The following is a 24,098-nucleotide window of genomic DNA, read 5'->3' on the forward strand; positions in this document are numbered from 1 at the left end:
ATATGTATATATTACTTTGTCTAAAAATAATCCCATATTGGCCTATACTGTAAGATGTGCTATTAGTAAATTAATCATCAAATGAACAAAAAATAAACACAGCACAATTATGGATTTCTGTTGCGGATTTTGCTATTTTTATTTTGTTTTTTTGTTTTTACATTTTGTTCCGGGGCTATTTGTTTTATCAGCTGGGCCCCGGACCAACCGAACCAAGCAATGCAGAAACCAAAGGTTTCACCAAAAAAAATACTTCTTCACTTCACTTTACATTTGTAGCATTTTTCTTGAGTCAGTTACGTGTTAAAGAGGTTTCTTGGTTCACTTTTAGCTTTACATGCATTGGTACGTTTTTTTTCTGGTTGGTTCTTCACTTTGTAGACTTTGTAGACTTGAGGCTTTACGCAAGATGTCAGGCATCGCAGCTTTTAGGCATACGGTACTGGCTTCTGCGCATCTGGACACCAACGCAAAACAGAGGTGGAGACTGAGGTTCCCCTCTGAATAGTGCTGGGCCAGATGATCCCGCCCCTGGCAGCAAGGATTTACATGAACTCCGCCTCCTTCATGATGCTAGAACAAACAATAAAACCATTCAGCTACAGGAACTGCAGATGGTGTCAAATACCAATTATATGACAATTATATAACAATATTGCATTTGAAAGAAGTCATTAGATGTAACATTGCAAGATTTGCTTATGTTTAGTTCACTAATGTCTTTTACAGTAGCTCAAAAAAAAAGAGTTTGAAATATACAGTATACTCACACATTAGTGCTACGAGATCGCTCAGGGTTCCATGGCGTCTCCCACAGAGGGCCCACCATAGACCTGTTAAAATGATTTAGTTTCCAGGTTACACGGTGACAAACCACAAAAATAAAATTTGCATTACAAAATCATTCAATTATGATGATAGAAAACACTTACAACACAATTTTCTAAATAATAATCATAATAAGTAATAATAATAACACTTGTGAGTAATAATGATTATCTCTTACCCTGTTGATCTGTAAGCAGGAGGCTCTGATGGTACACAGCAAAACATCCAGTGTTAAATTAACACTTCCAGTGTCACCCGGTGTTTATATAATCCGGTGTGGATTATATAAACACTGGCAATGTTAATTTAACACTAACAGTGTTCATTTAACACTGGAGGTTTTACTGTGTAGAAAGGACAGATCATTGTGTCTCTCTGTTATTTATACTGGTACACTGTTCCCGCCCTCAGCTGATCTGTGAACAGCTGTTGCCCTAGTTTTCATAAGTTTTGCTTTCTCTGTAAGTTTCTGATCTGCTGCCTGCCCGTCCCTCTACAGGAAGTGTTTGTTATAGATTCCTGGTGAATGACGCAGCATTTTAATACTCCATTAGCTTATAGCATCCATTAAAATGAACTCTTTTTTGCTGAGATAACACATGTGTTTCTGACTAATTGCTTTGCATCCCTTTCTAATAATGATATATAATTATTTCTCAGTCTCTTTATTAGAATATAACCAGAAAATACAGTAAATTTGCAAGTATTAAAAAAAAAAGAAAAAAAAAATGCTTTTATAGGCTAAAGTGGCAAGTACATAGTGACCTCTCCTTACACTTGCGCAATAGCAGGAACCTGGCTTTCTTAAACCTAAATGTTATGGAAAAGGACTGGAAGGCCAAGAAAACTTTCAAAATCTGATGAGAAGTTTCTCAGAGTTTCATTTTAGAGAAAATGGAAGAGGTTCAGGAGGTCACACTAAATACTGGTTTTTGGTTGAAACAAATTTTTTCAGAATTTTTTTTTTACATTTTGTGTAGCCCTACATATTTCCTGTATTTTCTGTTTGTATTGTAATAAAGAGACTGAAAAATAAATATGGATGGTCATTAAACCAATATATATATACACTTTGTCTGTGTATATGTATATATATATATATATATATATATATATATTATTGTATATATATACTATATATATATATATATATGTATACACAGACAAAGTAATATATATATGTATATATATATATTACTTTGTCTAAAAATAATCCCATATTGGCCTATACTGTAAGAAGTGCTATTGTTAGTAAATTAATCATCAAATGAACAAAAAATAAACACAGCACAATTATGGATTTTTGTTGCGGATTTTGCTATTTTTATTTTGTTTTTTTGTTTTTACATTTTGTTCCGGGGCTATTTGTTTTATCAGCTGGGCCCCGGACCAACCGAACCAAGCAATGCAGAAACCAAAGGTTTCACCAAAAAAAATACTTCTTCACTTCACTTTACATTTGTAGCATTTTTCTTGAGTCGGTTACGTGTTAAAGAGGTTTCTTGGTTCACTTTTAGCTTTACATGCATTGGTACGATTTTTTTCTGGTTGGTTCTTCACTTTGTAGACTTTGTAGACTTGAGGCTTTACGCAAGATGTCAGTCATCGCAGCTTTTAGGCATACGGTACTGGCTTCTGCGCATCTGGACACCAACGCAAAACAGAGGTGGAGACTGAGGTTCCCCTCTGAATAGTGCTGGGCCAGATGATCCCGCCCCTGGCAGCAAGGATTTACATGAACTCCGCCTCCTTCATGATGCTAGAACAAACAATAAAACCATTCAGCTACAGGAACTGCAGATGGTGTCAAATACCAATTATATGACAATTATATAACAATATTGCATTTGAAAGAAGTCATTAGATGTAACATTGCAAGATTTGCTTATGTTTAGTTCACTAATGTCTTTTACAGTAGCTCAAAAAAAAGAGTTTGAAATATCCAGTATACTCACACATTAGTGCTACGAGATCGCTCAGGGTTCCATGGCGTCTCCCACAGAGGGCCCACCATAGACCTGTTAAAATGATTTAGTTTCCAGATTACATGGTGACAAACCACAAAAATAAAATTTGCATTACAAAATCATTCAATTGTGATGATAGAAAACACTTACAACACAATTTTCTAAATAATAATCATAATAAGTAATAATAATAATAATTGTGAGTAATAATAATTATCTCTTACCCTGTTGATCCGTAAGCAGGAGGCTCTGATGGTACACAGCAAAACATCCAGTGTTAAATTAACACTTCCAGTGTCACCCGGTGTTTATATAATCCGGTGTGGATTATATAAACACTGGCAATGTTAATTTAACACTAACAGTGTTCATTTAACACTGGAGGTTTTACTGTGTAGAAAGGACAGATCATTGTGTCTCTCTGTTATTTATACTGGTACACTGTTCCCGCCCTCAGCTGATCTGTGAACAGCTGTTGCCCTAGTTTTCATAAGTTTCGCTTTCTCTGTAAGTTTCTGATCTGCTGCCTGCCCGTCCCTCTACAGGAAGTGTTTGTTATAGATTCCTGGTGAATGACGCAGCATTTTAATACTCCATTAGCTTATAACATCCACTAAAATGAACTCTTTTTTGCTGAGATAACACATGTGTTTCTGACTAATTGCTTTGCATCCCTTTCTAGGTTCAGAACACTTTTATTATAAATATTGTTTGAGAACATTAAAAAATGGGGCTGTTAGATATCTTGTTTAGGAAATTATTTTAACAGCTTTTCTTAACACCATTTCTTAAAAATCAAAACCGTACTTACCAGTAATTTCAGTAATAAGGTTCCATTTGTTAACATCGCTAAGCATTATAACTAATAAAGAAAGAAGAATACTTTAATACCAGTTATTAATCTTAGTTGGTAGTCATTTCAACATTTACTAATACATTTTTTTTCTGAAACGTATCTGTTAATGCACTGAATTTTTATTTGAATTAAGATTACTAAATGCTGTAAAAATATATTAGCCTCTCATTGTTAGTCCATGTTAGGTAATGCATTTACTAATGTTAACAAAAGGGACTTTATTTTAAAGTGTTACTGTAATCGCTTTTTACTATTTTAGGATTCCTTTCTCTGTTTGAGATCATCAGGGTTTCTGTTGTGTCAGGTTTTGTTTACAACTTTGGCCACAGAATTAGCAGGTTACTTTCGAATCTGCTCTGAATTATGAGCAGAAGGGGTTATAAAGATAAAGTTCATAATTGTGGACGATAAAATGTCATTGAAATCTGCATATTTAAACTCAGATTAGATTAAGCATTATTTTAAAGTTCATCCAAAAATGAAAATCACCTTTATGTGGTTCTAAACCTTTATTATTATTTTTTTTTTCTTAGTCTGTGGAACATAAAAGATATTTTGGAAAATGTCCATTTTTGTTTCATACAATGGAAGTTAACAGGGCCCAAATGTTGCATGGATTCCACTGAAATATATTCTTTTATGTTTCAAAGAAGAAAATCAGTCAATGACATGAGGGTGTGAGATTTATATTCTCTCTTCATTACTCTAATAAAAAAAAAACACACAGACATTAATTTTAGTTCAGCAGGGTTTTTCCATTTTTATTTTATTTTATTTTTTTTCAGGAAGAAGTTGCAGTCAGCCTTTATTCAAAAAAAGGTTGGTTTTACAGCAGGCCATCCCCATAACCTACTAACCAAGCAACAGACAACCAGAAGCCGACCAAAGGGAAAAAGGTTAGGGGAAGTTTGTCGGCTTTGTTGATTGTGTTCGGTTGCTTCTAGTTTTCTGGTGCTTCGTCAGCGGGTCATAGACCTGGTGCTGTCCACTTCAGGTCCACTGGACCCCAGCCAGACATCCAGTGTTGCCAGAGAATGCACTAGAACAGGGCAGTGGACCCGAGTGCCGAATCCCTTGGCAGATTGGTTCTCCTCCTCTCCTCCTCAAAATCTAAACATGAAATGACAACATTGTTATATCATTAACAATATTAAAACTTCTGACTTATCTCAGTAAACAAAAATGAATTTAGAGTGAAATCTACTTACGAAAAATAAACGCAAGCATTGGCAAATGCCAAAGAGATCCTTAGGCAGCGTGACATCTCAACTTGTTTGTAGTCATCTGGTGGCAGCTATAATTGAAAGGAGATGGAGAAATAACATTAATACCATTGATTATTAAATAAATCAAAACCCAGTTCTGCATTCAAACAACAACAAATCAATATAATCTGCTAGAAAAGTCTTAATCACAAATGATCAAGAATTTGTCTATCAACCAGGAAGTGTTTTTCATTTTTATCTGTTAATCAGATGAGTTTCGGTTTTTTCCAGACTACAATAAAAAAGTAAGTCTCTAGATCTCTTTTGTCAGAAGACAGAACTTTTTCAATGGATTGTGATTTTATTTGACAAACAGATCAAGATTTTATTCATTACATTACACAAGGACACTCCCTTATTTTGTAGTCAGTAAAGAGACCACAGAAAAAAAGATAAATGATTAAAACATTATGTAATTATTACTGCTGTAAGTTTTAGAAAGCAAAAAATAGATATGATCACTTACCAAACTGCACACTAGATCACAGCATACAAGCAGACTATCTCCGCTCCATCTCAGACAAGAGAGTCTGCAGGATAAGAAAGGACGGATCTCTGCTTCCTCTTGCTTAAATACTCTACAGCATTTCCTTACTAAACTCCTCCTTCTCCTTACCAGTCTCAATTTCTCAGGAAAGAGAAAGCAACAGTAGTAACTTAAAAATGTCTTAAGATGTTTTTATTGTAATATTTCATTTGACATTTGTGTTTACATTTATACATTTAGAAGACTCACTCAGTAAAAAGTTAAGTTACAGAAATTGTTTTTTTTTTTTATGATTTGTCTTTAAAAAAAAAAAAAAGAAAAGAAAAAAGGTTACACTTTATTTTAAGGTGTCTGTGTTACAGTGTAATTATACATTTAAGTACTGAGTAATGATTATTAACTACTTCAAGGTTCCTCAAATCTTGCCCTGGAGGGCCAATGCCCTGCAGAGTTTAGCTCCAACCCTGATTAAACACACCTGAGCAAGCTAATCAAGGTCTTGAGGATCACTAGAAAATTACAGGTAGGTGAGTTTGGTCCTCCAAGACCGGATTTGAGGAAACTGAACTACATTCTACTTGCTAAAGCAGTGGTCTCAAACATCAATTCCTGGAGGGCCACTGCCCTGCAGAGTTTACCAGCTCCAACTCACCTGCTTGGAAGGATGCATCCAAAAACTTAGGCAGCTGACTTGTTGCCTCACTGCCCTATCAGGCAACGACTTTGCAGGGTTTGCGCACAAAGGCACCTCACGAAATTGATTTCGGCGCAGACTTCTGAGCAAGCGTAACGGTTTAATGATCTACAGCAAAATAGTGCGAGCTTTGGTGATAACTAAGCAAATATTTAATTACAATAGTAATTTCTCGCTTGAAATTACATCAAAAATTGAAACAATGGTCAAAAATGTACATGCACACAAACTGACCGGCACACCACCTCGTATTTACCAGAATCTTGAGATGACAACACGTGATGTTGTATTCGAAGCTGTTCACGTCCTCGGACTGGGAATTATGCGTTTCTATGGCACCACTATCAACACCTAAATGAATCTACAGAGGCCACACGGTACACGTGGGAGCCTTTAGAAAACTCCCAGCTTACAAACTGTAATTATGAGCTCTATAAGGATGTGAATGCTTTTTACAAGCCAGAATCTCGTAGTTACAGTATAATGTGAACGCACAATTTCAGATGCCATCTTTTTTTAGCTCAATTGTCACAGAATGAGAGCACTTTGGATTGAGACTTGCCTTGATGCCTTCCTATCTTGAAATGTGTCCTCCGAAGACAGCATTTATCAGTTTTTGGATGCAGCTGAAATCTCTAGTGATCCTTAAGATTAGCTGGATGAGGTGTGTTTAATTAGGGTTAGAGCCAAACTCTGTAGGGCTGTGGCCCTCCAGGAGTAATTACCGTAATCTTGGCATGACAACACATGACGTTATATTCTGAGCTGTTCATGTCCTCGGTCTGGGAATTATGCATTTCTATGGCACCACGATCAACACCTAAATGTATCTACAGTGGTTCAACCTTAATATTATGAAATGACGAGAATACTTTTGTGCGCAAAAACAAAACAAAAATAATGACTTTATTCAACAAATTTATGTGTCCCCTGTCATACTGCTATGCTATTTTCGTTGCAGATCTTCCATGTTTATGTCCGAACGTGGGCTCAGCATTGGCTGGCTCCTGCATTAGCCAATACTAAGCCCATGTTTGGACATAAACATGGAAGCTCTGCAACAAAAATAGTGTAGCAGTATGATAGAGGTCATACGCTTCATAACATTGAGGTTGAACCACTGTAGTCATGTTGACTATTTTAGCGATGTCTTTACTACCTTTCTGGACCTCAAAAGGTGCAATGATGTTGCTTCCTATGTGTGGATCAGATACCCTCAGATTTCATCAAAAATATCTTAATTTGTGTTCCGAATCAATATTAATTAAATTGTAAAAATGTTATTGATTTAGGCCTATATTGTCAACCAGCCCCTAACCTTAAACATACCCATTGGTAACCCTCTTGAAATATTTAATCTAATTTTTTGTTTAAGAATCTTTAAAACTTTACAGACATTTACATTCACAATCAGCTATATTACAACCTACATCAAAGGTAATATTTGAAAGATCATAATAGGGGCACTTAAAACTGGAGATTGGCTACATCAGGGGAAAAACACACACAAATAATTTACACTTTATTAAGGAGGAATTACCTGTAACACATTAGACAATAAAACTGTAATTGAACAAATAAATTGCTAATGTCCCCATTGCTACTAACCAAGTTGGCTACACTCAATAGTATAATGTGGACCTCTGCTGTCAAAGCAGCATTTCAAGAGTCCTGATATTTAAAATAGCTTTAAAAATATACTAAACAGTGTTTTATTAAAAATGTAAAAAATGCATAATGTTTTCTGTGATGGGTAGGTTTAGGAGTAGGGGTAGTGTAGGGGGATAGAATGTACAGTTTGTACAGTATAAAAACCATTACGTCTATGGAATGTCCTCACTAAGATAGCAAAACAAACCTGTGTGTGTGGGGGGGGGGGGGGGGGGGGGGGGGACAAATCCTTGTCCTTGTGGGGTTATTTTTTGTTCCCCATGAAGAAAACAGCTTATAAATCATACTGATGTTTTTTTTGTTTTTGTTTTTGTTTTGTTTTTTGAAAATGTAAAAATTCAGAAAGTTTTCTGTGATGTTTAGTGTAAGGGAAAAGAAAATACAGTTTGTACATTATAAAAATCATTGTCTATGGAAAGACCCCATAAAACATGAAAACACAACAGGAGACTGAAAACATGACTGGAGCAAGTGAGACTTAAAGGGTTAGTTCACCCAAAAATCAAAAATGAAAATTCTGTCATTAATTACTCACCCTCATGTCGTTCCACACCTGTAAGACCTTCGTTCATCTTCGGAACACAAATTAATATATTTTTGATGAAATCCGAGAGGTGTATTTTCGTCCATAGACAGCAATTTAATCGACACTTTCAAGGTCCAGAAAGGTACTAAAGACGTTGTTAAAACAGTCTACACAGTGGTTCAACCTTCATTTTATTAAGCGGCAAGAATACTTTTTGTGCACAAAAACAAAACAAAAATAACGATTTTATTCAACAATATCTTCTCTTCTGTGTCATTCTCATACGTTGTTTACGTCCAGCACTTCCAGGTTCTACGTCAGAGCGGGCGACACATTATTAGCTGGCTCCTGCGTCAGCATCACATGCATGTGTCGTGCTGCTCACGTGTGCAGCTTTAGCCAATATGATCCGGTATTCGGACGTAAACACGGAAGCCTTCACTGTGCTTACTGCGGCAACCATGTAAGGATAATGACAGGGAAGAGAAGAGACTGTTGAATAAAGTTGTTATTTTTGTTTTGTTTTTGCCCACAAAAAGTGTTCTCGTTGCTTCATAAAATTAAGGTTGAACCACTGCAGTCACGTCAACTGTTTTAACGATGTCTTTAGTACCTTTCTGGACCTTGAAAGTGGTGGTTAAATTGCTGTCTATGTGTAACCCCCCCCCCCGTTCGAACCGCCCGCTCTAAGTGGGACTTGATCCTGGGTCCACTGGCATGGGAGTCGGGCGCTCTAACAAGGAGGCTAAAGACCGCAGTCTCTAGCGTCAGTTGCTAGAGTTCCTCTTGAGATCAGAGGAGTGAGATTTACATGCACAGCTCTTACTGGCCTACGTCCGTTACATATGGATGAGAATATACCTCTCGGATTTTATCAAAAATATCTTAATTTCTGTTCTGAAGACGAACTAAGGTCTTACAGGTGTGGAACGACATGAGGGTGAGTAATTAATTACAGAAATTTCATTTTTGGGTGAACTAACCCTTTAACAGTATTGCTGTGTGCCATGCCCACATTGCATGTACAGAGTAAAAATATCTGTTAAACTGAATCCTTGTTATTATAAGTTACCTGTAACATTACAGAATTAATTAATTAACATATTTTTAAGGTCAATATAGAATAAAAACCTTATTATACATTATCCTATTAATTTCCTGAATCCTCAGCTCCCAGGGATGTCCCACCAATTTCAAAATCAAACCTATGCCCTTGAAATAACACTGTTTATATTAATATGTACTTTGTTTCACCATTGATTTCATTTTCAAATATTTTCTATTTGCAATATCTAAAAATAAAAATGCTATGGTTTGTTACAACAAATTTATCATCAAAAGTTGGTAAAAATAAATAAATAAATAAATAAATAAATAAATAAAACCAGTACAATATGAAGTTGTTGCTAATTTTCTATTTTTATTTAGTTTGTTGTTGTTGTTTTTTTTTTTTTTTTTTTTACATTTTGTTCCGGGACTATTTGTTTTATCAGCTGGTGTACCATCCCCGGACCAACCGAACCAAGCAATGCAGAGTGTTTTAGCTTTTAACACAATACAATTTTGTTCTGGTACAATACACTTTTTTTTCTGGTTGCTTTTTCGCTTTGTAGACTATACTTCATAGTAAACTTGAGACTTCAAGACGCTAGACGTTCAGCATCTGCGCATCTATACACCAACGCAAAACAGAGGTGGAGTTTCCCCTCTGAATTGTTCTGGGCCAGATGTCCTTGCCCGTGGCAGCAAGGAATTACATGAGCTCCGCCTCCATCATGATGCTAGAACAAACAATAAAACTATTCAGCTACAGGAACTGCAGATGGTGTCAAATACCAATTATGACAATTATATAACAATAATTGCATTTGAAAGAAGTCATTAGATGTAACGTTGCAAGGTGGCCTTGTTTACACCTGGTATTAAGATGCGTTTTGGTCGATCGGATCAGAAGTGGACAAGGGAGACATCCATTTCCACCTGGGGCCCGTTTCAGAAAGGAGGTTAAGTGAAAACTCTGAGTATGTTAACCCTGAAATGAGGGAAACTCTGGGTTTTCTGTTTCAGAAAGGGAGGTATGTCAAACCCAAGAAAGCAGGGAAAGTCAAGCCCGTTTCTAAAAGGGAGGTAACTCTTACTCAGAGTCAGTTACCATGGTAACTTACTCTGTGAACCTAACCTGGTCGAGAGCAGGTTTTCTTCGGTAAACCCTGAGTTTCTTTCAGTCTCCTCCCCCTTTTTGAAGTGCAAGTGATGTTTAAATAGTTCATTCATTCATTCATGCCGCAAAAATGCTTTGAGTATTTTTTGTCCTGTTTCAAGTACAAATATCTAAAAATTCTTAAATCAAGATGGATTTTCTATATAAGAAAATGATATAAGATATTTAGTCTTGTTTTCTGGGGGGATCTAAATTAAGTGCATTTTACTTAAAATTATCAATATCTGCCAGTGTGGTAATAAAAATAATCTTAATGCAAACGGAAAACAAGATTATTCGGAGTGTCTATTACTAAGTGCAAATTTACAGTAGCCCCGCCCATCAAAGTCATACAAGGTTAAAATCAATGCATGTGATTAATGGCTTCAGGGGTGTAGGTAGTAGCACGTTGGATGCTGAGAACTAAATTGCGACGTGATTGACTGTGTTCGAATCCGCCTTCTGCCAAGATCTCTATTCTCCCTTTTCCCATCACATCAGAAAGGCATTTATTTTCAATAAAAATGAAGAAAATGTTCTGAAAGTGGAAGTAAATTGCCTAACGAGTGTTTAATAATGATAAAATAATTTACACTGTGTTATTATTGCATCCTGTTAATTTACAACAATACTGAGGTGCAAATAGTATGTATCTGCCAGTATAAAAAATAAATAGCGTCTAATTACTATTTACACTTATTGCAAATAACTGCACAAAAAAAAAAAAAAAAAAAGCACTTAAATTATTATTTTATTTCTTCCCTTTTTGCATGTGGGATACCATGAAAATGAATATTAGTTCAGTAACTTATTGTTCTGCCAGTTTTCACCTTTGATATTATAACAGTGATAAGAATTAAACTTGCATTGACTCATTTGCGGACGTCATTTTGTCACGTGGTGAATCGTAATATCGGAGCTCCATTGATGATGGCTTTTCATAGTCGTGGTGTACACGCTTAACTCAAAGTCAACCTACTCAGAGTCAATTGAACTAACTCAGTTCAGCTGTTCTGAAACAGAAAACTCAGAGTTTCCCATTTCAGAGTAAGTCAACTCAGAGTTCAAGTTTTAACTCAGAGTTGGTTGAACCTCCTTATTGAAACGGGCCCCAGGTGTTTTAATCCATCTCTTTTGTCTACTTTTAACCACTGCTGTCCTGATTTCTTTGAGGGGAGGGTCTATGGGTGGGTAAATGTATGTTGTTGTTGTTGTTTTTTTCAGATCTAATGGACAATGAACGCTAATGGAGATGATGGAAAAACAAACGGAAATCATCAGCTTTCTCAGCTGCAAGACCGGCCGAACGTGGTGAGTGTTAGAAATCATGAATGGTGAGAAAACACTGTGCTTGGTACGTTTTTCATCTTCAAAACAAACTTGGGTCTTCAGCTGACAAAGTTTAAATCCCATCTGGCTAGCGCACTTCCCATAACGTTTACACGTTAAGTCAGTAGGCTGAGAGTAGGAAGTCCTAAGTGGCTGTTCGAAAGCATTCGACCACATGAACGTTTCCACTATGAAATCCGGTCTAATGCGTTTACGACTACCTCTGAAGGTCATCGAAAGTGGATAAGCTCAAAACATTTTACACCTCTTTTACACCTGTATTTAGCGTCATCCACTTGTGATCCGATTGACCAAAATACATCTTAATACCAGTTGGAAACAGGGCCTGTGTTTTTGTTTAGTTCACTAATGTCTTTTACAGTAGCTCAAAAAAAGTCTGAAATATCCAATATACTCACACATTAGTGCTACGAAATCACTCAGGGTTCCATGGCGTCTCCCACAGAGGAACAACCATAGACCTGTTAAGATGATGCAGTTTCCAGGTTACACAGTGACAAACCACAAAAATAAAATTTGCATTACAAAATCATTTAATTGTGATGACAGAAACCACTTTAGGAAAACTTTTAGAGAATAAATTCTTCTAAATAATTATCATAAGTAATAATAATAATATTTTTGATTATCTCTTACCCTGCTGATCCGTCAGCATGAGGCTCTCATGGTAGAAAGGACAGATCATTGTGTCTCTCTGTAATTTATACTGGTACACTGTTCCCGCCCTTAGCTGATCTGTGAACAGCTTTTGACCTAGTTTTCATAAGTTTCGCTTTCTCAGTAAGTTTCTCATCTTTTGACCTGCCCATCCCTCTCCAAGGGTTTGTTATTAATTCTGGTGAATGACGCAGCATTTTAATACTCCATAATGTAACATCCACTAAAATGAACTCTTTTTTGCTGAAATAACACATTTGTTTCTGACCAATTGCTTGCTTGCATCCCTATAGGTTTAGAACACTTTTATTTTATTACGAATATTGTTTGAGAATATAAAATTTGGGGCTGGTAGATATCTGAAATATCTGAAATTATTTCAACAGCTTTCCTTAACAACATTTCTCAAAAATTAGTCCCAGTATTATTCATTTCACTAATACTTTACAATAAGGTTCCATTTGTTAACATTAATAAGCAGCATAAACTAACCCCGGATTTTGTGATTCAGGTAGTCAGGCATAATTTCTTATGCATATGTTGTGATTATTTTATAATTATTTTAATTCCTTTTCTATGTATTTTAGTTCAGCAGGTTTTTTTTTTTTTTTTTTTTTTCACTTTTATTGATTTTTTTTTTTTTTCAGGAAGAAGGTGCAGTCAGCCTTTATACAATAAAAGGTTTGTTTTACAGCAGGCCATCCCCATAACCTACTAACCAAGCAACAGACAACCAGAAGCTTTTTTTGTACAGTTGCGTTTGGTTGCTTCTAGTTTCTGGTGCTTCGTTAGCGGATCATGGACCTGGTGCTGTCCACTTCAGGTCCACTGGACCCCAGCCAGACATCCAGTGTTGCCAGAGAATGCACTAGAACAGGGTAGTGGACCCGAGTGCCGAATCCCTTGGCAGATTGGTTCTCCTCCTCTCCTCAAAATCTAAACATGAAATGACAACTTTATTATATCTAAAACTTTGGACTGATCTCAGTAAAAAAAAAGAAAAAAAAGAAAAGAAAAGAATTTAGAGTGAAATCTACTTACAAAAAATAAATGCAAGCGTTAGCTTAAGCCAAAGAGATCCTTAGGCAGCGTAACATCTCAACTCGTGTGCAGTCATCTGGTGGCAGCTAAAAGTGAAAGGAGATGGAGAAATAATATTAATACCATCCATTATTAACTAAATCAAAACCCAGTTCTGCATACAATATACAGTATCTCACAGAAGTGAGTACACCCCTCACATTTTTGTAAATATTTTATTGTATCTTTTCATGTGACAACACTGAAGAAATGACACTTTGCTACAATGTAAAGCAGTGAGTGTACAGCTTGTATAACAGTGTAAATTTGCTGTCCCCTCAAAATATCTCAACACACAGCCATTAATGTCTAAACTGCTGGCCACAAAAGTGAGTACACCCCTAAGTGAAAATGTCCAAATTGGGCCCAATTAGCCATTTTCTCTCCCCGGTGTCATGTGACGCATTAATGTTACAAAGTCTCAGGTGTAAATGGGGAGCAAGTATGTTAAATTTGGTGTTATCGCTCTCACTCTCTCATACTGGTCACTGGAAGTTCAACATGGCACCTCATGGCAAAAAACTCTCTGATGATCTGAAAAAAAGAATTGTTGCTCTACATAAAGTTGGCGTAGGCTATTATTAACTACATCAGTGTTCCTTAAATCTTGCCCTGGAGGGCCAATGCCCTGCAGAGTTTAGCTCCAACCCTGATCAAACATACCTGAGCAAGCTAATCAAGGTCTTGAGGATCACTAAAACATCACAGGTTTTGCGCGTGATCTACTGCTGACGTGCAAATTAAAGAACACAGATGCAGTCAAATCATTTACATGATTTTAAATATTAAACATGCATTTTAGTAATATATAAAAACATCATAATAAAGACAATATTGTTCTCTACACTGAACAAAGAGCCATTTCAACATATTCACGAGTTCACATATCTATATAATTAAATAGAGTAAAGTTATGCGTATTTGGCATGCTGTCCGGGGAGAGGGCTCCAAGCTCAGAATTTTGGCCCGAACCCAGAGTACTCCCCCCGGTGTGGTAAAAGTAGATGAGTAGTGAGGAGATGGGGTGGAGGAGGGATGCTGATAAACTCTCAGATGAACAGAGGTAAGTCTGCTGAATTTATACCTCTTGACATTGGTTGAGATGATTAACTGAATGCTCTCCACCTGTGCTAATTAGGTTAATTATCTGAACTTGCTCCTCCCGAATTTTGTTAATAAAACATCATTAAAAAAATTGTTAAAGCATTTTTTAATTTTCATGTTTTAAATTTTTAAAACCAAGTTTTCGTGAGAATCACCCACATAATGACCCATGCAATTTACTAAGAGCAGTGCAAATTAGTGTTGAGTCGCAACAGAGCTGATGTTCTCATCAGGTGGGGTCGACACAGGCGCCACTTGTTACATGTAATCTGACAAACACATACACAAATATAATATCAATTGCCAAGTCATGTTGGCCTATATATATATATATAATTTATTATATATTAAATAATGGAGCAAATACCAAAATTGGCGAGCGTAGTAGTTTTTTAACACCAAAAGAGGGTTTGCACTGATGCAAACTGTTAGTAAATCTGGCCCTAAGACTTCACTTCATAAGCGCATCAGTGGCCTCCATACATCTGCCCATCAGCACAAAACAAAGATGATGAATTTGAGTTGCACCATTGTAATGTGCGTGATGCCAAGATGGCATTTACGTCTAGCTGGTGCAACTGGCCCCAGATGTTCTGCCCTTGGGAGCAGGATCATATCAACTCCAGCCTTTCACTATGAAACAAAACAATCAGACAACAAAACAAGATCAGCAAAATGGAATTGCAGATGGTGTTATCAATTATACTGCAATGTATAAATTATGTAATCGACAGTGTAACTTAAGTTTTTATTCCATTTATTTTTGTACAGTTGACTGATGTATCTTAAGGTCTTCTCGCCCATTAGTGCTATAGCAGCAGGTTCCACGACGTCCTCCACAGAGGAATCACCACAGACCTGTAAAACTGATACACGGATGTCTTTGTTACATAGTCACAAACCAAACTAAATTGGCCAAGCGCAAAAAATAAACAATTCAATACCCCCTCACCTGTGATGTGAGCAGATGTTGCCCTGGAAAGTCCTGAAATCATCTCCACACCCAAATCTAATCATGACTGATAAGAGACAAACACACGCAACAGGGCAGTTCCTGTGGATGTGGTATCAGTGATGTTTACAACAGTGGAAAGCAACTTTCTATTCTGCTCTAAGTTTTGGTTTCTAAGCATGTTTCTTATTGCATGCACTAAAGATACTCGACTTGTTTTTATGACTTTTATGGATAGAGATAGGCAGAGTACATTATATTTAAGCTCTTTACCAAATTCACTGAGATTAAACGTAATACATAATTTAATATGCATTGCACAGCACATGTATTCAATGCTTGAACGAGAACATGAAAATACTTTAAAAATAGTTCCAGTACATATAGGCTATATAAATGCATATACAAATGCAATATACAGTGAATAAACCAAAACATCACATATTGTAAATGCCCATAAAGTGCTATTTATAGTAATACTTTGTATCTTTTATCAATATCAGTTTCGATTATTTTAGTTTCAGTTTAGTTTAAGTGAGTTGACTGAAGTTGTTAATTCCAGGTGCCATCTGCTGGATTGATGCATTAATGCAACTTAGATTAAATACAAATGCAGGGATGCAAACACATCAGGCGTGAAAAAGGTGAGAAAGATGCGAGACATCCCATACAAAATGATAATGTTAGTAGCATTATACAAGTTGTATTTGGAATAATAAAATGTTCGATTCAGTGGAAATAACGCTAACAACGTTAAAATCAAAACAAGTCAGCCATGTCAGGCTTATTAACAGTCCCAAGCTTTACATATCGATACTTATGCCAATTAAATGAAGGTTATCATAACGCTACTTAATGATATTCTTACGTTAAGGCATGCGGGCAGACTTTCACAAGCACTTTCTCATCGGATCTACACGAATCTCGTAGGTGACCTATTTTGGTCTCAAAAAGGTGAATTCTCACCTAAAGGTGAGGAGTTTGCATCTACGCAAATGAGAAATGTACAGATTTGTGTTGAGAAAATGAGTATAAACATTAAAAAAGAAATTGTAGGATGTTTATATATAAATGATTTCTACTCCCTAAAAGTGGGACACCTGAATTTAAAGAGCAAAATATATTAATCACATTCAACACAATAAGTTCACGATTATGTTTTATTCTAAAACAATATCATACATATAATACACAAACAAATTTGTCATGATAATAGGGTAAAATAGATTGTATCTGTTACACCTCAGTTTAGGAAAGCAAACCCTTTCAACCAGACATGGAATTCATCAATACATTAAATTTGCATTCAGGAGTCAGATTCAGTCACAAATAATGATAAGCTCAAGAAGCACGCCCGAGCGAAACATTTCACATGGTATGACAAACATAAAACACAATCAATTTCAACTTTAAATTATAATGGAAAGAACTTCAGAGATGTTATCATTGTGGCTAAAGAACATAATGTTCCCTTTGACTCTGACCTAGACTAAAACCAGTGTTCGGGGTCACTCAAACATTTGCCACAAACAACAACGGATTGTGGGGCGTAAACTAACCTAATAAAAGAAAGTTAACCTTTTCATGCCATTCATGCCATGTGCTACTGATGTGAGGAATTTCAACAAAGATCCAGAATGAAGTAAACTCATGCAGACAAGGATAATGTTCAGAAGGACCACAGGACTCCACGCCACTACAGCAGACAATGTGATGTAACAAACTATACAACATTGCATATCTATAAGGATTAATGGAACAGGCATGGCTTTGATTCGCCCAACGACTCCACATGTCCAGTTCTGAAATATTACTGACCCCAGAGATTCTCCAGTGAGCTCCTTAACAGAAATTCTCAGCTAGATGCTAAAACATGATGGTCAGATGTTAAGGACACTAAAGCAAAACCAATAACCCTGCTCACTGATCAGGGACTCCAGTGTTTTTGGTTTTGCATGAGGCCTTTCTGGAAAAACTGAAAAGTCGGAGTGAAGGAAGGTCCTTCAAAACATTTTTCCTCTCACAAAATAAACAAAAAGTTGTTTTTTTTTGTTGGAATTAAAACAAAAAAAAGTAGAAGAAAAGAAATAGATAAACTTGTGCAACAAAATATTGTAAAAAAGGAAAGCTAAAGACAGGCGCAGAGTGTTTGATGGTTTCTCCCCAGCTTCCAGTTCTGTGACACACTTAAAAATTCTAAGAGGAGTCTCTAGCCTTTCCATTGGTTCATACACACCATCTCGCTTCTAACAGACCCACTAGCGTTTGGAGAGCTCATTGGATAACCAGTCCAGTCCTTCATAGAGTCCAGTGCCCTGTGTAGCACAGGTTGCTTGAACGTACCACTGCAAGAAGCCCAGACAGAGAAAATCAGCCAAATGTTAAAAATAAATGCCTGCAAGTAGGTTGATGCAGCCCACTCTACTTTTTAAATGTCATGTAAACTCTTTAGTCCGTGCCAGTCAAGTCAGACTAATAGACCTACATAATGCGATAGCAGCAGCAAGTTATGGGTCATTAAGTTTTATTTTGGAAGAAATTACTACATTTATTCAGCAAGGATGAATTAAATTGATCAAGCGTGATGGTAAAGATATTTATAATGTTACAAAAGATTACTATATCAAATATATTTGGTTCTCTTGAACTTTATATTTATCATAGAATCCTGAAAAAAATGCATTATGGCTTGCACAAAAATATTAAGCAGCACAACTGTTTTTAACATTGATAATAATATGAAATGTTTCTTGAGCACCAAATCAGCATATTAGAATGATTTCTGGAGGATCATGTGACACTTAAGACTGGAGTAATAATACAGAAAATTTGCCATCACAGGAAAAAATTATATTTAAACAAATAAATAAAATTATTTTATTTTATTTTTATAATATATTTTTTTTCCCTGTGATGGTAAATTTTGGCATCATAAACAGTTATTTTAAATTGTAATAATATTTTACAATATTACTATTTTACTGTATTTTCAAAATAAACACAGCCTTGGTGAGCGTAAGAGACTTCTTTCAAAAAACAATTACAAAATTTTACTGACCCCAAACTTTTGAACGTTAGTGTATACACATCAATTGAACGTTACTCAGATTTTGTGCTGTTTAATCAAAAGGTATGACTGTCGAAACTAGAGAGTAGAGGTGCCCGTTGGCCTCATTAGTGTGCATGTGCATACCGTTCTGCTGCGTAGACTCTGCAACCCAAGTTTGTCTGTGAGTTCACTGACAGCCATGGCGTTTGGCAGATCCTGTTTGTTTGCGAAAACCAGCAGCACAGCGTCCCTCAGTTCATCTTCCTGCAACTGCACATATGCACAGGAAAAGACACTGATGAAGCAACTTAACCACATTAAGCAAACAAAACACTTCCACAAATGTCCTGATTCGTTGTACAAGGTTGCTGCCATTAGAGATGATCACAATGATGTATGCTTACCATTTTAGAAAGCTCCTCTGCAGATTCTGCCACTCTCTCTCTGTCATTGCTGTCCACCACAAAGATCAGACCCTGAGGAAAAAAGAACGAACGGAAAAAGAGAAATGAGCCTCAGTAGAAACTATAAGTGTGCAGTTAAGTAATATTATTTCATACGAATGCACATCAAGAAGATCATACCTGTGTGTTCTGAAAATAGTGTCTCCAGAGAGGACGAATCTTGTCCTGACCGCCGACATCCCACACGGTGAAGCAAATGTTCTTGTATTCTACAGTTTCTACATTAAAACCTGTCCAATGGAAACACAGTGCTCAGAAATACAATTATACATCATACAATAAGAGAACAGTTCTGCTTTTTTATGAAACACTAGCTGAACACTTCAGTGGTGCAAGACAGGACAATCGGGCAATCACAGAAACCACATTTATGATGACAGCCAGTAGATGTTGACATATCATAAAGGGAGACAAAAGTAACAAATTCATAAAACATCCACAGTGGATGATGGGATACTCATATGACTGTTGCTCAGAAGACAACAAGACAATGACCTCAATCTACCCATGAGAACTGCTTTAAGACCATAAAAGAAGTGCTATGGTGTCTGTCACATGTTTAACAGTCCTGTCCTCTTACCTATGGTTGGAATGGTGGTCACTATTTCTCCGAGCTTCAGTTTGTACAATATTGTGGTTTTGCCGGCAGCATCCAGCCCCACTGTATAACACAAAGAGTGCATGATGGGAATAGGTTTCCAAATATATAAGACACAAACAACAGTCACATGTCTTTAATGAAAATCTAAGAAGAGCTCATGTCCTTAAATGGGCAAGGATATAAACTACATTGTACTATTCTATTAAACATACTATTAAAACCATACTACTCTATAGCAAAACAAATTTTACACTAGAGCATAATAGTAACTACTATACTAGTATGGAAACCTATACTAAAATGGTGTACAAATAGTGTTAAAAAAAATGTGCCAAGGGTGGTAATAATAATAATAATAATAATAATTTTATATATATATTAAAAAAGTAAATTTTCCCAAAAAGAAAAAGTGAGAGAGGTCTTTCTCTTGAACACTGAATATTTTCATTGACAAATTTCTGAATCGCACAACACAACATAACTGTGTAAGTATAATGCCATAACAAACGTGAGGTGGTTTCATGATAGTTATTAGACAAAGTAGTACACTATTTAACAAATTCACAGTATAGGGCACGAAAAACAAGACACACTACACTACACTACATTATACACTAAAATAATTTACACTTTACTAGAAGATAAATTATACTAAACGGGCAGTGGCGAAATTAAAGCTTTTAAATGTAAAGCTTGTGAGATCATATCGCAGAATATTTAGCCTATAAATAAATGCGCACTTGACTTAGCTCGGTGTCTACATTGTAAGGAAAATCAGGAGTCAGTTTTAGTTTTCTATGTCATCTGTTATTTTCTGGGGAATGACAGAATTGCGAAAGTTGGCTAACGCCGCTAGCTTAGCTAGCCTGAGATTCAATACTCACCCATGAGAATTCTCATCTGTTTCTTTCCAAACAGCCTGCTAAAGAGCGACGACATAGTCAGACCCATGATGAAGGACACAAATCACCTAAATCTACGGGATTAGTCCTAATGTCTAGAGTTTTCGTTGTGATGCTCGTCTGGTGTCAAGAAACCGTGTCGACTTTGCGCTTGCGTAATGCCACGTCACAGCCGCCGTGGAAGACATGACGCCAGTCCACTTCCGATGAGGAGTTTTTCATAATGACAGCTTTTAGAACAAAAAACAGATTATAATAATACAAAGAGACAAACATACTGTTAAAAAACTAATAATAATAATAATAATTAGTAGTACAATAATCAATTAAATATACAAGTATGTCATACGTTTTGATTATATTTATTAGATACCATAAGGTTTGTTTGTTTTGTTCTAAATTTGAAAGTAAATTAGGCCTACATATTTACATTTCATAATCTGCGCAACCCCTTCGTTGCCTTGACGGTGTAGGGAGTTACAAATGACCGATTATTAGTCTCGTTTGAGGTGAGCAAATTCTGCGCAGAACCGATCACCGCGAGATGCATGCCGGTTAGAAATGTGTCCGAGGGTGCTTATTGGTTTAAACAACCGTGATGTATTGATCTCTATTTAAAATGTTTGATTTTAAAACTCTCATATCATGATTTTATGTGTATAAATTATATGTGAATATTCCTAAACTCTCTCACAGTGCGATCTTTCTGTGGGTTATATGATTGTTATCATATTTATAAAAATATATAAAAAGTGTTAGTGTTATGTCTGTAATTAAAATAAGAATGATTGATACACACATCCTTCGAATGGAAATAAATAACAAGTACTTTGGGTGTATTGTTCATTATATTTATTTTCATATAAAAGCAACAGAACTTAAATTACATCCAGTTTGTCAGCAAAAAAGCGCGAGTGTGAATCCCGCGATATCCGCCTTTGATCTCGTAGGTGTCTGATCCACTACGAGAACGGAGAACTGTCCGTCTTGCCTGCACTTTTTTCACTCCTCCCCTCACTGCAGCTGCCTACTCTCGCCTACATTTCAGGCGAGGCTAGGCGCATCTCAAAAAAGCCTATTGTCAGCGAAGTCCACTTCAACAGATATCCCATGCTCAGTGAGTAGGAAGCAGTGAACGCTGCAGTACGGAAGCTCTAAAAGGCCATTATTATTATTATTTCTATCTTGTTTTCTCTGATCACGACTTAATTTTCTCGTGATCTCAACATAACGAAAGTTGTTTTCTCATGATCTCGACATAAAAGTTGTTTTCTCGAGATCACGACTTAATTTTCTTGTCATCTCAACAAAATCGTGGATCCATATTGGCGGAAGTGAGAGACTATAAGTTTTGAATGCTTATATCTTCTAAATACGAATTTAGTCATTGTTTTGGAGCACACTAGCTTATAGATAACCTTACAGTCGCCATGAAATCAAAATTGACCCTATTTATTTTGTTAGCACACATTACTAGTCTTGTGGTGAACAATTAATCCGTGCAAGTTAATACACAGAGAAAAAAAAATGTCTTTAATCAAAATCTGAAAATTTGCTTCCGCCCTGGAATGGCGTTCCTTCTCTGATGATGTCAGTTTGACTGTTTGGTTTGAATATCCTTAACCACTCCCCTCCAACCTTTAGTCCGCCCTCTATTCAATATTCCGTTTCACTTGGAAATACGTCACAACACTGAAGTAAGGTTGCAACTTCCAGTTCACGGAGACTTTAGGGCTAACATATTCATACTAAAAGCCAAAAAAACCTTACATTTTGATTTCATGGGGACTTTAAAGTGCAGTGTGTAAAATTTAGCGGCATCTAGCGGTGAGGTTATGAATTGCTCAGTCCACTGCTCACCCCTTCCTTTCGAAGCACATAGAGAAGCTACGGTGGCCGCCTGGCTGACACAGGACAAAGATGTCATTGTTTGAGACAGAAGAGAGTAGCCAGTCAAGCAATGAGGTTTCTTCTTACTAATACTTAAACTACTACTAATACTTCTTCTTTGTGCGTATTCAACAGTGACGATGCAAGCTGCCTCTAAAAACACCAACGAAGAAGAAGAACAACATAGTGACGAAACGCGCTCTGTAGAGCAGTTTGTCCATTTAGGGCTACTGTAGAAAAATGGCGGCTTAGTATGTAAGGGGACCCGCGGTGTATGTAGATAGAAATGGCTCATTCTAAGGCAGGGGTGGGGAACGTTGATCCAGGAGGGCCATTATCCTGCAGAGTTTAGGTCCAACCCTGAAAAAAAACACTTATCTGCCTGTAACTTTAGTACTCCTGAAGACCTTGATTAGCTTCAGGTGTGTTTAATTAGGGTTGGAGCTAAACTCTGCAGGACAATGGCCCTCCAGGATCAATGTTCCCCACCCCTGTTCTAAGGTAATAAAAACATAATGGTTCATTATGTAAGGTCTTTATACACCGTTACACATTGTTATATTATAGTATATTAGTAATTAAATTGCATTTCTGTCAATAGATCCTCCTAATATTTACACACTGCACCTTTAAGATACATTCTAAGAAGTTCGTAAGAATGTTCCCAAGTGCAATTCTTGAAGGATTCTTAAGAAGTTCTTAATAATTTCTTAAGAATATCTTGTTTTGGTTTTTTTTTCTTAAAAAGTAAATGAAAGGCTTTGGTGTTATTTGAAAGGTGGTTATAGACCTGATTCACAACAGCACCATCTTTGATTTTTAACAGGAATGAAAGCGAGGCAGTGAGGGATAGACTCTTCAGTGGGTTGTACTATTATTTAATGTGTTTTTGGATTGTTCTGCAGACAAAATATTGCAAAAATATCTTTCCAAGAAATTTCAGTAGACAAAAAACTCCAAACATGAGCTGTGGAAAATTGTAAGTGATCTAGGATGTTTACACAGCTTTTTATGTTGGATGCCTTTGAAAACACGGCATGGCGCTGCTCTGAATAAGGTCTATAGCTGAAGATTCGCTGAATGAAAAACACCTCAAAGCCCGTCTTTTTGCAATGCCTGCAGATTACCGAAGTTAAGCGCACAGACTGTTTTCATACGACTTGCTTGACGGGAGTTAATCACTCAGCGTCATGTTTTTATTGCACTGTGTCAAGTTAAAATAGTTATTTTAAAAGAGCCTGTCTCAAGATGCAGTGGTCTTTCCCATTCATTTGCTCTTCATCTTTCTTGGGCTCTCTCTCTCTAGAGTGAATGCATCCTGTATCTGTGTGCGCTGGCTAGATACAGCTTGAGTGAGCATATACCTGCAAATGATCAATCGGTCACTTCAGAGAATTCGTCCACATATACTACTAGTATATGTATTACGTATGTACTAGTAATATGTATTATATTTAGCTAGCTAGTGTTATGTTGTAATACATAATATTTGAAACAACCCAAGAAATTCATTAAATATCTTACATTTGGATATTTAAGACAGATTGGAGGTTAT

The 24,098-nt window shown here is 36.4% G+C and overlaps 1 protein-coding gene across 25 annotated transcripts; it reads right to left on the bottom strand.

The window, feature by feature from the left end:
* Positions 1–114: 114 nt before the first annotated feature.
* LOC127499742 (ADP-ribosylation factor 4) lies at positions 115–20,850 on the bottom strand. 25 transcript variants are annotated; one of them, XM_051870286.1, is made up of 15 exons: positions 20,636–20,850; positions 19,731–19,811; positions 19,271–19,380; positions 19,091–19,162; positions 18,831–18,956; positions 15,638–17,982; positions 15,455–15,551; positions 15,214–15,318; positions 14,245–14,306; positions 13,543–14,115; positions 12,481–13,437; positions 12,243–12,305; positions 1,007–2,587; positions 771–833; positions 115–573 (listed from the first exon to the last, which is right to left on the bottom strand). In XM_051870286.1, the coding sequence occupies exons 1-6, from the start codon at positions 20,700–20,702 to the stop codon at positions 17,896–17,898; spliced, it is 543 nt and encodes a 180-aa protein (XP_051726246.1). In that variant the 5' UTR covers positions 20,703–20,850; the 3' UTR covers positions 115–573; positions 771–833; positions 1,007–2,587; positions 12,243–12,305; positions 12,481–13,437; positions 13,543–14,115; positions 14,245–14,306; positions 15,214–15,318; positions 15,455–15,551; positions 15,638–17,895. The 25 variants fall into 25 exon arrangements, 22 of the variants coding, with proteins under 22 accessions (XP_051726246.1, XP_051726250.1, XP_051726251.1 ...); XM_051870290.1 differs by having other exon boundaries at positions 13,543–13,628; positions 14,054–14,115; positions 15,214–15,551; XM_051870291.1 differs by having other exon boundaries at positions 13,543–13,628; positions 14,054–14,115; positions 14,245–14,309; positions 15,214–15,551.
* Between the last annotated feature and the right edge of the window lie 3,248 nt (positions 20,851–24,098).

This window comes from Ctenopharyngodon idella, chromosome 18 (genome assembly GCF_019924925.1).
Source record: "Ctenopharyngodon idella isolate HZGC_01 chromosome 18, HZGC01, whole genome shotgun sequence".
NCBI classification, from domain to species: domain Eukaryota; kingdom Metazoa; phylum Chordata; class Actinopteri; order Cypriniformes; family Xenocyprididae; genus Ctenopharyngodon; species Ctenopharyngodon idella.